The 14,302-nt window shown below is 37.4% G+C and overlaps 1 protein-coding gene across 4 annotated transcripts in view; it reads left to right on the forward strand.

The window, feature by feature from the left end:
- The window catches only part of NAA16 (N-alpha-acetyltransferase 16, NatA auxiliary subunit), a 64,649-nt gene that overhangs the window by 36,621 nt on the left and 13,726 nt on the right, over positions 1–14,302 (forward strand). For all 4 annotated transcript variants that reach the window (XR_008700857.1, XM_055541959.1, XM_055541960.1 and 1 more), the window contains 4 exons: positions 8,866–8,938; positions 11,050–11,219; positions 11,551–11,703; positions 13,506–13,634. Coding sequence is in view for 3 of the 4 variants with exons in the window: in XM_055541959.1 (XP_055397934.1) it covers positions 8,866–8,938; positions 11,050–11,219; positions 11,551–11,703; positions 13,506–13,634 (525 nt within the window). In the remaining variant the exon portion in view is untranslated. The remainder of the gene's footprint in view (positions 1–8,865; positions 8,939–11,049; positions 11,220–11,550; positions 11,704–13,505; positions 13,635–14,302) is intronic.

Raw genomic sequence — 14,302 nt, forward strand, 5'->3', positions numbered from 1 at the left:
TTTTTTATTCTGTTGATAATTATGTCATACAGTAATTGATTTTCAGATGTTAAATAGCTTGGCATTAGTGGGATAAAACCCACTTGGTCATGATGTGTAATTCTTTTTATGTGTTGCTGGGTTCAATTTGAAAGTGAAAGTTGCTCAGTCGTGTCCGACTCTTTGTGACTCTATGGAATCCATGGAATTCTCCAGGCCGGAATACTGGAGTGGGTAGCCTTTCCCTTCTCCAGGGCTCTTCCCAACCCAGGTATCGAACCCTGGTCTCCCACATTGCAGGCGGATTCTTTACCAGCTGAGCCACAGGGGGAGCCCAGGAATAGTGGAGTGGGTAGCCTGTCCCTTCTCCAGAGGATCGTCCAGACCCAGGAATCAAACCAGGGTCTCCTGCATTTGGGATTCCCTGGTGGCTCAGATGGTAAAGAGTCTGCCTGCAATGCAGGAGACCCGAGTTCGATCCCTGGGTCAGGAAGATCCCTGGAGAAGGAAATGGCAACCCACTCCAGTATTCTTGCCTGGAAAATCCCATGGACGGAGGAGTCTGGAGGGCTATAGTCCATGGGGTTGCAAAGAGTTGGAGACGACTGAGCGACTTGACTTCAGGTTCAATTTGCTAGAGTTTTATAGAGGATTTTTGTATCTGAATTTCTAACAAATACTGTGTAATGTCTTTGGCTTTGATATATCAGGGTAATAATGACTTTATAATGAGGTGGGAAATTTTCTCGCCTTCTTTCTTTTTTTGAGAAGTTTGTGAAGATTGGTGTTGGTGTTAAATATTTGGTAAAATTTACCAGTGAAGCTGTCTGGGGCTGTACTTTTCTTTGTGGGTTGTTTTTGATTACTTGTTTCAACTGTTTATTTATTATTGATTCATTTCTATTTCTTCTTATTTGGTTTCTGAGATTTGTTTTTCTAGAAGTTTGTCCATTTAAATGATCCAATAGTGGCATATAATTGCTCATCATATTTCTTTATAATCATTTTACTTCTATGAAGTCAGTAATAAGTAGTGCTTTTCTTTGATTTCCAGTTTTAACAACTTGAGTCTTTTTTTCTTGGTCAGTGTAACTAAAGGCAGCCAGTTTTGTCAGTCTTTTCTGAAGGCCAAGTTTTCGATTTGTTGCCCCTCCTTCTGTTTCTATTTCACTAGTCTTCAAATCTGGTCTTTATTATATCCTTACTTCTGGTGGTTTTACGTTTAATTTGCTCATCTTTTTGCAATTGCTTTTTAAAAAAATTTATTTATTTTTAGTTGAAGGATAAATTCAAGGTTACAGCATATACTTTAAAAATATTTTGGGGGGCTTTTAAAAGAAACCAAAATGGTAAGAGGTGGAAATTAATTCTGGACTTCCATTTTCACCTATAGGGGAAAGTACTTGGCAGTTTGCTTAGCTGTTCACTGTGTCAGACTCTTGAGTGAACGCAGTGAATCATCCCGGTTTGCGTGGGTTGTTACAAGTACATTTGCTTCCATAGAATCTGGACACCGGTGCATAGGTGCGCTGAACACGGGTGAGAACATGGACTCTTGAGTGCTTGGTGAAGCGCAGCTGTCTCAACAGAGAATGTATGGCTGTCCATACACAGGCAGGGAAGGTAGGCTGCTTCCAAGACAGCCTTTCTTTCTTGTGTTAAATCTGCCCATAACTGTGAAAATACGTCAAGATCCTCATTCAGCTGAAGAACCTGTTGAGGTATTTGTGACCTTTAGAAACCGATGGCATTAGGCCCAAAGAGTTACAGAGCGCTTGGCCTGTTCATTGCAGAAAGAGCATCATCGTGAACGTTGTTGAAATATGTCTGTGAAAAGTACTGAATTGTTTGGCTCTGGTTACTGGGAAACACCTATAGTTCCTGGAGGTGGAGGTAAATTAAGATGTTGATCCTGGAATATATTGTCTCTAAGGTATCTTTGTTTCTTTCTTTTGAATTAACTCAGGTGGGTATAAAATTGAGTTTTGTGTGTATTTACTAACTAACTTTAATTGTGAAGGTAAATTAGGGGAGAAAATGAAGTTTCAGAGTTCTGTCATCATTATAAAAATGACATCATAGTTAATGGTCAAGCAGAATGATTCTAAGAATGCTTTATTTCCTATATACTTCTGGAAAACGAGGTGTTTCAGAAAACTATGCTGCTGCTGCTAAGTCACTTCAGTCGTGTCCGCCTCTGTGTGACCCCATAGACGGCAGCCCACCAGGCTCCTCCGTCCCTGGGATTCTCCAGGCAAGAACACTGGAGTGGGTTGCCATTTCCTTCTCCAATGCAGGAAAGTGAAAAGTAAAAGTAAAGTCGCTTAGTCGTGTCCTACTCTTAGCAACCCCATGGACTGCAGCCTACCAGGCTCCTCTATCCATGGGATTTTCCAGGCAGGAGTACTGGAGTGGGGTGCCATTGCCTTATGGGAGTAATTACCAAGGAAAGCAAGAGTTTGATTTGTATTTAAGGGCAGTATAAGGAATTTTTTTCTTAGATGCTCCAAATAATAGAAGAACTACATTAAGAATGTTTTTTAGATTCTGCAGACTGAGGAGGAAGAAGAGAAGAAAAACAGAAAGAGGGGAGTTGCTCTGGCGTAGGGGGTGACTCTGTAAAGGCTCATGGCCAGGAGGAGGTCCCTGAGCTTGAGCCTGCTCTCAGCCTGAGACAGCAGACAGCCACTATTCCTAGGGCTCTCCTGGAGAAGAGGCTGGTGTCAGAATAAAACACTGTCCTATCTGCTGTCCTCTTATCCCGCCTCCCCACACCAGGCTCTTTCTAGCTCTGTCCACTCCTCTTATAAAAGCCCTTTTGTCTAACTCTGCAGATCTTATGGTCACTGGTTCTTTGTGTGGCAACAGCCAGCTCACAACACTAAAATAGCCCTTTCCCCCTTTTGTAATAATTATTGCAAATACGGTCTCTCTGAAAAAAGGAAAAAGAAAATTTCTTAGAATCCTGGATTTCTCACTAAAGGAAAAAAATCCTGCTGTTAAAAATTCCAAAAGGCATTATTTGCAGTGGTAACAGTGTCAGAGTTAGTATTTTTCAGATATGCTGATCAACCGTTAATAACGTTCATGAATTCATTTCTTGTTTAAAAACAGTTAAATTTTGGGAGAGGAAAATAAAAGCAAGTACTTTTCCTACCTAGGAAAGTGTCTTAGTATAGTGTCATGTCAACTTATTCATTAATCCCTTTTACAATTTTTGCCGAATCTATGTAACAACTACAGTGTTATTTATTTAGTATTTTTCACCAAATTTGATTATTTTTTTTGTCTTTCATAAAAGCCAGATGTGTTAATACAGTTTTTATAGTCATAAAGTAAAAATCTAATATTAAAATATAACTTTAAAAGTTTCAGTTGGTGAATTAGCTGCGTGGTCACCCTTTGGGAAATATTGGTATAGGGAAAAGAGAATTGCTGTGGAATCAAGCCTGGTTTGGAATCCTGACTCCATCACATATTTGCGTGAGCAGCTACCTGATTCTGCTTCTGGATTATAAAATTGGAGCAATTAATACTGGAAGAGTTGATGTGTGCTTTAATTAAATGATGAAGTTTGTAAATTCAGCTCTCTTGCCATCTGCACCCCCTCACAGGTCATCTCTGCAAGAAGTTACTTTCATTTTAGTGTCATAGTTCTTGGACATTTCTAGCTGCTTGGGGACCAAAATTGTCCCTTATGTTAATTGTATATTTATTAGAAATTAATCCAGTTTTGGTCCTTGTTGATAAACTGTTGTGCTTGGTTTTCTCATTTGGATTAAAAAAATTTGAAAAGACAGTTTCAGTGGCTTTCATGTTTTACAGTAACATTTTAAACTCAATCTGTATTTATATTGTGAAAAATTGTGTGTCGTATATGTTCTGTAGGACTTTGCTTTAAGGTTAATAAAGAATTCTTTTAACTCATATATAAGAAAAGCTGGTTAAGGGCAATCAATAATTTAGGGGAATTAACTACAGTGGTTACCTTTGCCCATGTTAGATTTGGTTAGCAAAAGCAAAGCTTTTTCAGTTCTGGTCAAATATAACTGTTAGAAGAAAGTATTTAAATCAGGAGAAGGTGGTTGAACTTTGAAATATTTTCAGTTCATAGAAAATTTTGTATGATTTTAAACTATTTTAAGGCTTGAAGTTTTATTGTGATATTAGATACCTAATGTGAGTAGATTGGACTTCTTGATTTATATGTCAGTGGAAATACTATTTTCAAGACTAGCCATTACTTACTAAGTTTTAGAAGAAAGAAGTTGAATATATAGTTATATTGTACAATTGACTATAGTTATATGGTATACAATTATATAATTGAATATATAATTATACAGTATAATTGCAATGTAAATGGTAAGTAAACTTGAAGTAAAATGGATCCTTTATACCTCAGTAAAACTCCTTAGACTAACTTTCATAGATAAGTTTGGAAAATTGAATTTTTTAGTTAATTACTTAGTGAGTGACTATAATACACATTTTTTAGATTCAATATATATGCCAGGTAAACCAGCAAGGACAGTGATCTTTGCAGTTTTTTATTTAGAACAGTTCATGTGAACTTTCCATTACCTTGATTTATTCCCTCAACTAAATCTTGTTTTTGAGTTCTAAAGCTAGAGATTCTATTTTATTCAGTAGTATTTGCACTCTTTTATTAAGAGTGTAATATTATTATGTGTAACTTCAGTATTTTGTTGTACTTTTTAAAATTATTAAAACTAATTTTTAAAATGTATTCCACCCTAGAGATGCAAAAAGGTACACCCTTACTTAAAAATCTACTCTAGCTGCAGTTTTAGTAGCTGCCACTAGATGGTAGTGGAAGTTCATGAAAAACTTTTTGCTTCCGTAAGTTGAGTGCTGAATTTCCGTAAGTTGAACCTGAAGGTTTTTTTAAAGTTACACATACTCTGAATGAAATTAGTCCTGGTGGCTTAAAAATGCCTATTACTTTTTATTTTGCTTTATAGTAATAGTCTTATTTCAGCATTTTAAAAAAATCAGTTCTCAAACCCTAGGGTATATTACAATTATTTATAGAGGGTTTGCTGAAAATGTTGCTAGACTCAGTTTCTGATTCTATAAATGTGGGGTTTGCTCAGAAATTTGCATGCCTACAGATTACCAGGTCATGCTAATGTTAACATTTATGATACTAATGGTCAGAGGATTGCGCTTTTACAACCACTTTTGTTGTTGTTTTATGTGGCAAAATACACTTAACCTAAGGTTTACCATGTTGACCATTTTTAAGTGTATGATTTAACGGTATTAAATAAATTCACCTTTTTTTGTAACCATGACCACCATCCATCCCCATAACTCCTTTTATCTTGTGGCACTATTAATAAAACTCTGTACCCATTAAATAGTAACTCTGTTTTTCCCTCCCTCTAGCCCTTAGCAACCACTGTTAAACTTTACAGGTTTATGATTTTGACTACTCTAAGCAACTCATATAAGTGGAATCATATGGTATTTGTCTTTTTGTGACTAGATTATTTACTTTTGCATAATGTTCATCCGTGTTGTAACACATTGCAGAATTCTTTCCATGGCTGAATAATACCTGTCATATGTCTCTCCCACATTTGGGTTGCTTCCACCTTTTGACAGTTATGAGCAATGCTATGTACATGGGTGTACAGATACTTCTTGGAGACCTGCTTTCAGTTCGTTTGGATCTATAGCAGAAGTAGAATTGCTGGGTCGTTTGGTGGTCCTGTTTTTAATTTTTTGAGGCACTGCCGTACCGTTTCCACGGCAGCTGTACTGTCTTCCACCAGTAGTGTACAGTTTCCTTTTTTTTTTTTTTCACATCCTTGTCTGCAATTGTTGTTTTCTGGTTTTTGTTTGCTTTTAGATAGCCATCCTCCTGGGTGTGAGGTGGCATCTCTTCGTAGTTTTGACTTGTATTTCCTTAATGACTGGTAATGTTGCAAATCTTTTCATGTGCTTACTGGCTGTTTGTATATCTTTGGACAAATGTTTGTTAAGTATTTTATCAAACATTGAATGGGGTTTTTGTTGTTGAATTTTAGTTCTCTTTGTACTTTGGATACTAAGCTCTTATTAGATAGATGATTTGCAAATATTTTCTCCCGTTCTGGAGGTTGCCATTCTGTGGATAGCATCTGGTTGTACACATTTTTCACTTTTTTTCATGAAGTCCAATTTGTCAATTTTTTCTTTTGTTTTCTGTGCCATTGGTGTTATAGCCAAGAAATCATTGTCAAACCTGATAGTGTGGAGCTTTTGTCCTATGTTTTCTTCTAAGAGTTTCATTGTTTTAGGTCTTTGGTCCTTTGGGTTAATTTTTGTATATGGAATTAGGTTAAGTTCACCTTCATTCTTTTGCATATGCACATCCAGTTTTCCCAGTCCATTTGTTGAAAAGACTTTTATTTCTCCATTGATTGGTCTTGACACTCTTGTAAAAAATCACCAATGTGAGCGTTGTTTCTGGACTCTAGATTCTATTCCATTAGTCTCTATGTCCATCTTTATGCTAATACCACACTGTATTTTTTTTTTAATTACTGTAACTTTGTAGTATGTTTTGAAATCAGAAGTGAGTCGTCTTGGTTTTGTTCTTTTTAAAGATTGTTTTGGCTATTTGGATTCTTTGAGAGTCCAAACGTTAATTTTAGAACGGGCTTGTCTATTTCTGGGAAAAAACATTGGGATTTTGATGGAGATAGCATTGAGTTTATAGGTCGCTTTGGGTAGTATTGATATTTTAATAATATTAAAATTTCTAGTTCATGAATATGGGATGTGTTTCCATTTATTTATGTCATCTTGAATTTTTTTCAGCAGTGTTTTATAGTTTTCATTATACAAGCCTTTCATTTCCTTGGTTAAGTTTATTTCTAAGCATTTTATTCTTTTTGATGCTATTGTGAAAGAAGTTGATTTAGTAATTTCCTTTTCAGATTTTTTATGTGTGAAAGTGCAGCTGATTTTTGTGTATTGACTTTCTGTGTCTTGCTGTTTTTTTGTGAAACATGTGCAGAGAAAGTTTTACTTCTTTGTTTACAGTTTGGATGCCTTTTATTTCTTTTTCTTGCCTTCCAGCAGTAGGACTTGCAGAACTGTGTTGAGTAGATGTGATGAAAGCAGGCGTCCTTGCCTTTTTGTGTATCTTAGTAGTAGAAATACTTTCAGTCTCTCCCCATTGAGTCTGATGTTCGTTGTGGGTTTTTCATGTTTGTCGTCAATTATATTGATATAATTTCCTTCTGTTCATGGTTCGATAAGTTTTTATAATGAGAGTGGTGGAATCCATCACATACTTTCTGTGCAGCAATTAAGATAATTACGTGGGGGTTTGTCCTTCATTTTGTTGATATGGCATGTTATACTGATCAGTTTTTAAGGTAAACCGTCCTTGCATTCCAGGAATAACTCCTCCTGGTCACGGTGTGTGATCCTTTAGCATGCTGCTGAGGCCTATATGCTAGTATTTTGTTGAGGATTTGCATCCGTATTCATCATGAGTGTTGGTCAGTAGTTTTCTTGTGGTGGATTTTGGTATGAGAGTAATGCTGGCATCGCGGAATGATTTTGGAAATGTTCCCTTCACTTCAGTTTTTTGGGAAAGTTTGGTGTTAGTTTTTAAACTGTTCAGTAGATTTTACCATTGAAGCCATAGGGTCCGGGGCTGTTCTTTGTTGGTAGGTTTTGATTTCTTGTTCAATCTCCTTACTAGATATAGGTCTATTCAGATTTTAATAAACATTCTTTTAAAATGATCTTTGTTTAAATATCTTATTAAAATAATACAGCATTATTGTTACTTTTTTTTTTTAAGACTGTATTCATATTCCACTACCCTAATCCATTTGGTCATATTTTCAGTAATGAGTGTAAATTCTTTCTTTCTTTTTTTTTTGTTTATGTTACGTATTTCCCCCCACTGTTAATATATTGTCCCATGTATTCCTTATTGCCCTTCTGTCTGAGAGAATTACACCATATAGTGCAGTATTCTTAGCAGAAAGATATATAGGCCTGAGAAGTGTTTTAATTTGGTATATTGTTTTATGACTGCTTTCAGTGGGAAGGTATTAAAATAATTCTATATTGATCACATACTGTTATAAATTTAAATTGTTTTTCTTCACTTTTGACCTTTGTTTTTCTGAAGTTCATAAATAAGATGGCTATATTTTCTGATGTATTCTGAACAGGTAACATCAACAGACATTTAAAACAAACTGTACACAGAAGCTGCTTTTTTCCTGCGACTTCTAACTCATGTCACTTTTCTTTTGTACTTTCTGGGCATAGCATGTTTGCAGTGTAGCTTATGATATTTTAGTCCTACCTAAGTATAGCGTTGGAATGAAAATTTGTTAAAATAATCACTGAAAACAGAGTTTAAACCTTTAATTACGAGTTTACTTAACTTTTTCCATCAACTCACTGTGTAGTTTAGATTATTTCACTTGACTTTTTTTTGTATTGGCATTTTAGAAAATCTGAGAATATAATGGCTTACAACTTCACCCTGTGACAGTGGGAAGCAAAAAGCAATAAACTTAATAAATTGTACAGGTGTGTTCATTGGCCAGAAAGGAGTGTGTGGTAACTAGTGATAATTTGTCCATTCGTTTCGTAATTTGAAACTCGTTATTGAGATGAGAAATTAATGAGATTCTGTTTTACTATTAAAGAGAGCAGTACATTTTCTGTGTTTTTCTCATTTTCCTTCCAACATGGAGGGTGGGAGTGGGGAAAGTAAGCATGTCAATTTATAGTTAATTTATTGTTCTGAAATAAACTGTATATTGTTTCCAAATCTAATTTAATCCATAATAAATAAAATGCTTTAATAAATGATTTTTTAAAACTATGTTTCTTTAACAGATTTCCATAATCCAGGAGCTTGTTACTAATTATGAAACCTCTCTTAAAACGTGTGACTTTTTTAGCCCTTATGGTAAGTTTAAATTAGATTGAGTTGAAATTTGATTATTCATTTCAGTCCATTTTTAATCACTTACAGTAAAATTATGTTCATTATGTGCTACATGATAGCTGTTCACTAGTTTTTTAATTAGTGAATGAAATGAGAAGAGCACTTGCAACCTAAAGTAATTAAAAATTTCCATAATCTTGTGATGTGGGAGTTAACCTCATTTTAATATGAGTAAACAGAATCCCACATGGTTGAGTAGCTTGACCAAGATCCAGTAGTTAATGTTAAGATGTATTTTTCCTGACTTCCTAGTTTTTTGTTCTTTCTACTTTTGTGTTTGTGTGCTCAGTCGTGTCCGACTCTTTGCGACACCATGGACTGTAGCCCGCCAGGCTTCTCTGTCCATGGGATTCTCCAGGCAAAAATACTGGACTGGGTTGCCATGCCCTCCTCCAGGGGATCTTCTGACCCATGGATTGAACCCATGTCTCCTGCATTGCAGGTGGATTCTTTACTGCTGAGCCATGGGGGAAGCCCTAGTGTGTCTTCCACAAAATTAACTCTCATACCACATATCTTAACACCTAGTCCACATGCAAATTTTCCTGATTATTTAAAAAAATGTATAATTGGTTTCTTTGAATCTGGATCCAGCTTAGGTCCACAGTTTACATTTGTTTGTTATGTTTCTGATATTCTTTTAATCTTGGGTGGTACTGTCCTGTTCTCCCTTTCTCCTCTTTTTTTAAAGGCTTTTTGTCGAAAGGTCATTTGTCTCGTGGAACGCACCATGCTTTGAATTTTGCCAATTGTTTTCTCATGGTAGCGTTTAATACATCTTGCTGTCTTCCATATTTCTTACAAACTTCAAGTTAGATTTATAGGATCTTTTTTTTTCCTTTCTTGCATGTTGTGCTGTACAACATACAAGATCTTAGTTCCCCGACCAGAGACTGAACCCTTGCCCCTGCAGTGGAAGCACAGAGTCCTGAGCACTGTTCCTCTGGGGATGTCCCCTAGGTTTATAGGCTTGATTAGATTTGGGTTCCATGTGAATACTTCATACGTGACACTTTGAACTTCCTGTTACAGCCCATCTGAAGGCCGAAGACATTCTGGTGGTCTCTCTTTTTGTGAAACTAAGATTCATCAGAATTTAGATGTTTGTCAGCCTAATTGGCCATGCAGTATTTCTTAGTGGTCACTTACCTGATGATTTTTGCAGCCACTGCAAAAATTGCCTTGATCCCTTATTTCATTCTGATCATCATTCCTTCTGCATTTATTAATATTAGCTGGAGTTCTTGTAAAGAACTTTTCCTCCTCAGATATTTGACCCCCCCTGAAATACAGTGTATATGAGAGGAGCAAGATAAATGCTTGGCTCTTTGCTCATATTTATTATTTGTGTCTTAATTTATGTTAATTTGTGTGTTTGCATTGTCATTTCATTCAGTCAGCTAGTCTAGGAGACCTTCTTGTCTTCCGAGGTAACATGAGTAAATTCTCCTTTCTGCTTTTCCTACCTCGTTTTATACCTGCGTGTCTTCCCTTCTGATACCCATTTTGAGAGCTAGGTGTTTCTTATTTATTCTTCTGTAGTTTCAGGGCACAGAATGGGGAGCCAGATAGAGGTCAGATGGTTGTTTGTGACAATCTTATCAAGAGTGTACCCTCCTGATACCCTTCAACTTTGGGTTTCCCTGGTCTGTGTCGAGGCCTGGACGGTCCATGTAAGCCCTGGCAGTTCTTGCCTCTGTGGAAGTTTTACCGTGGTGGTTAGGGACATGTTTTCTCCAGGCTGTTTTCCTTGGCTTTTCCTGGACCTGCTGCCTTAATGCTGTCTGCCTGAGAATCCGTAGAGTTAGGTTGATCTGCCTCTTCTCCTAGACTGTTTCCTTGGCATGAGGTGTGGGTAGAAGCTTGGGAAAGCAGCGTCTTTGCTCTGCTCGGCTGCTGCTTCCTGAACTTTGTGACTTGAGGTTGTATCTCTTTCTGTTGAAATTGGTCATTTTTACTAGATTTTTATTCTAATAGTTATTGATTTCATTATGCATTGGGAGAAAGAAAGCAAGTGAGTTGCTTCACTTTGCCTCATTCCTTATAATAATTTTGTGTTTGTTTGATTGCAGAGAATGGGGAGAAGGAACCCCCAACGACACTACTCTGGGTTCAGTACTTCCTGGCACAGCACTTTGATAAGCTTGGGCAGTATTCTTTGGCTTTGGATTATATTAATGCTGCAATTGCTAGCACTCCAACTCTAATAGAATTATTCTATATGAAAGCAAAAATTTACAAGGTAAAATCTTGGTCATGTTTTTTGAATAGTTCAAGAATTTGGCCATTTTAAGGACCCATGGAGTTCTTTCTGTGTGGAGATAACTTTTAGGGCACCCTGATTATTTATTCTCAATATGCTAATAATCCTAAGGAGTTTTATGTTGCATAGTCATATAGGCAGTTTCATTCAGCTCTTAGTAAATATGAATTTTAATGTATATAAAAATTTCTAGATAGATTTGACAGAAATGTAACATTTCTAATTTGTCTTTAAGAACGTTTTCTGTTGTATCGTACCTATATTTTCTTAATCATAACAGTGATGTCTTTAATACTTCCATCTCTTAAAGCATATGGGTAATCTCAGAGAAGCTGTCAAGTGGATGGATGAAGCTCAGTCTTTGGATACAGCTGATAGATTCATCAATTCCAAATGCGCAAAGTATATGCTTCGGGCAAATATGATTAAGGAAGCAGAGGAAATGTGCTCCAAGTTCACAAGAGTAAGAAATAGCATGTCATTGTCTGAGTTAGTAAAATTAAACTTAAATTCTCTGGTGATGTGTGAAGTGTGCTGCTATAGTTGCTCGGAATTCACTTTTGTTGTCATTTTTTAAATCTTGTTTCGCTCGTATCCTAAGTATGATTTCTTACTGTGGTTGATGAGTGTGCATGTGCTTCTGGTGTGCGTGTGCGAAGTCGCTTCAGTCATGTCTGACTCTGTGCGGCCCTATGCACTGTAGCCTGCTGGGCTCCTCTGTCCATGGGATTTTCCAGGCAAGAATGCTGCAGTGGGTTGTCATTTCCTTCTCCAGGGGATCTTCCTGACCCAGGGATTGAAATCCGTCTCCTGTGTCTCCTGCATTTTCAGGCAGATTCTTTACCACTGAGTCATCTGGGAAGCCCTGTAGAGATGAGAAGTAAAGTACAATTAGAAATGAGGATATTTAAGTTAAATAAGTTCAGTGGTTTAAAAAACAACAACAACAAAACACCCACGCAGCAAACCACAGCCAACTAGGACATGTCTGAAAAGACCCAGGAGAATGGGAAAGAAGGGGAAAGTTCAGCTGTTTGAAGAAAGTAGTTCCCAGAGTCTGGGGCTCAGCTTGCTCGTCATAATCGCCTCCGGCTGTCCACTCTTTAACAGGCCGCTGTGCTGTGTACAGAGCTGGTTAGCTTATCCACACTGCTTCACTGGCCAGGCGTGTCCCTGTCAGTGGTGGGCAGCAGTGAGCTGGGGGAGGAGGGCTGCTCGTGACTTCCATATCAGTTTATATCTGCTTTGTAATACGTAAGGGAAGTGCTCCTATTTCTTCTTGCAAATTTTTCAGTTTATAATATTTGTAGAGTTGCTGAGGCAGGTTGAATAGCTGGTAAAGTTTTGAAATGAAAAATATGGTAGATTTCTTATAAACATAGGTAGTTATCAAACGATGGAATATCTGTAGCCATGGAGAAGACATAAAATACCACCATAATTTTATTTACCCAGAGATAACTGGTTTTTATACTTTCAATGAGAATTCTGAAAATTAAACTGTTAACAACAGTGGGTATGAAAAAGAAATGAAGACTGAACTTAGTAAATATACCCATACCTTTGCTGTCATTCTTGGGGTCCTGTAACATGCATTTTAAATAACTGTTCTCCATTGTGACAGAGCTCCACGTCCCTGCACTGAGACCAGGCACTCTGTGCTTTGCATTCTCCTGGGATACACACTTAGCCCGAATTAGCGAATATTCTTTTTATTTAAAAATTTTAATGTATTATTGTATAATTCACTACTGCTCATTGTCATAATAATCCTCATAGACATCATTGTGAAAGGAAGTGACAACTGATGGCTTGATGTGGAGGAAGGAGACTTGCAAAACTGAAAAGCAGGCTTGAAACTACTATGAAGAGATTTGAAAACAATGTTGTAAATAGCAGTGATCCTAAGTCAGCAAGGAAAAGGTTAAATGGCTTTTGCTTAATAGACAAAGATAGGCAGTGCTTCATAGGATCCCTGTCTTAAATAGGTTAAATAAAAGCTCTGGTGTTTAAAACTTAGCTTCAGTAACCTGTAGTCTTTTCTGTGTAGGTTGTTGACGGTCTCAAGAGAGCTGGGTAAATAAGACATACAGTTTTAAGTTGGTAGGAGCCTTTTGGAAGCACATCAATGTGTTTATTATATAATTTGTCACTGCTACTTATTGTTGCCGTAATCCTCATAGACATTGTTGTAAAAGAGAAAACAGGGTTTTTAGGCTCTCTTGTGTTGTTTGCTTCCTTTATTTGTGGTTGCTTCTGTTTCAGGAAGGGACGTCTGCCATGGAGAACCTAAATGAGATGCAGTGCATGTGGTTTCAGACAGAGTGCATCTCCGCGTACCAGCGCCTGGGGAGGTACGGGGACGCTTTGAAAAAGTGCCATGAAGTAGAAAGGGTAAGTTAACAAGAGTTTGGGCTTCATTTTTCTCCTATAAGGTGACCAGAAAAGCAGGTAGATTTCTACAAAGTCTCATCTGCGTCTTCTAACAACTTTGGAAAACTTCACTGTGAAAAAATTCTTGATCTTTAGCCTTTCAAACATTCAGAGATTGTGAATAAATGATTCCTTTCTTTGGATCCTCAGGTGGTAATGAGGTAGACATGTCTGCATATTTTTGTCTGAAGCAAGAAGAGAAGGATTAGTTAAGTTACTGTTGCTATTACTAACATGTACTCAAAATTTCTCTTTCCTAATCGGGCCATTACTTGATTTCATCCCCAGCCTGGAAAGATGCACAGGCCGAGGGCCACCTCTTTCCGCTCTGTGTCAGGATCTGCTCTGTCGTCAGCCTCTCTCCAGTTTGTCTTGCCAGGGTGTGTGTTCTCACCTTCCGCACGTCCCTACCCAACATGTGGCTGGCTTGCAGGCTTATGTTACGACTTGCTAGGATCATGTGTGCGATGTGCCTTAGTAAGGGGGACTTTTCTTTTCCTTGTGTGTGAATTTTTGTTTTCCTGTTCTTTGTCATCTCTGAAGCACCCTCCTTCCAAGTGGACCACGGGAGGAAAAGAGCCACAATGCACCCCCGAGGCAGGCCTCAGCAGCCTTCAGCCAGGGGTCAC

This window comes from Bubalus kerabau, chromosome 12 (assembly GCF_029407905.1).
Source record: "Bubalus kerabau isolate K-KA32 ecotype Philippines breed swamp buffalo chromosome 12, PCC_UOA_SB_1v2, whole genome shotgun sequence".
NCBI classification, from domain to species: Eukaryota; Metazoa; Chordata; class Mammalia; order Artiodactyla; family Bovidae; genus Bubalus; species Bubalus kerabau.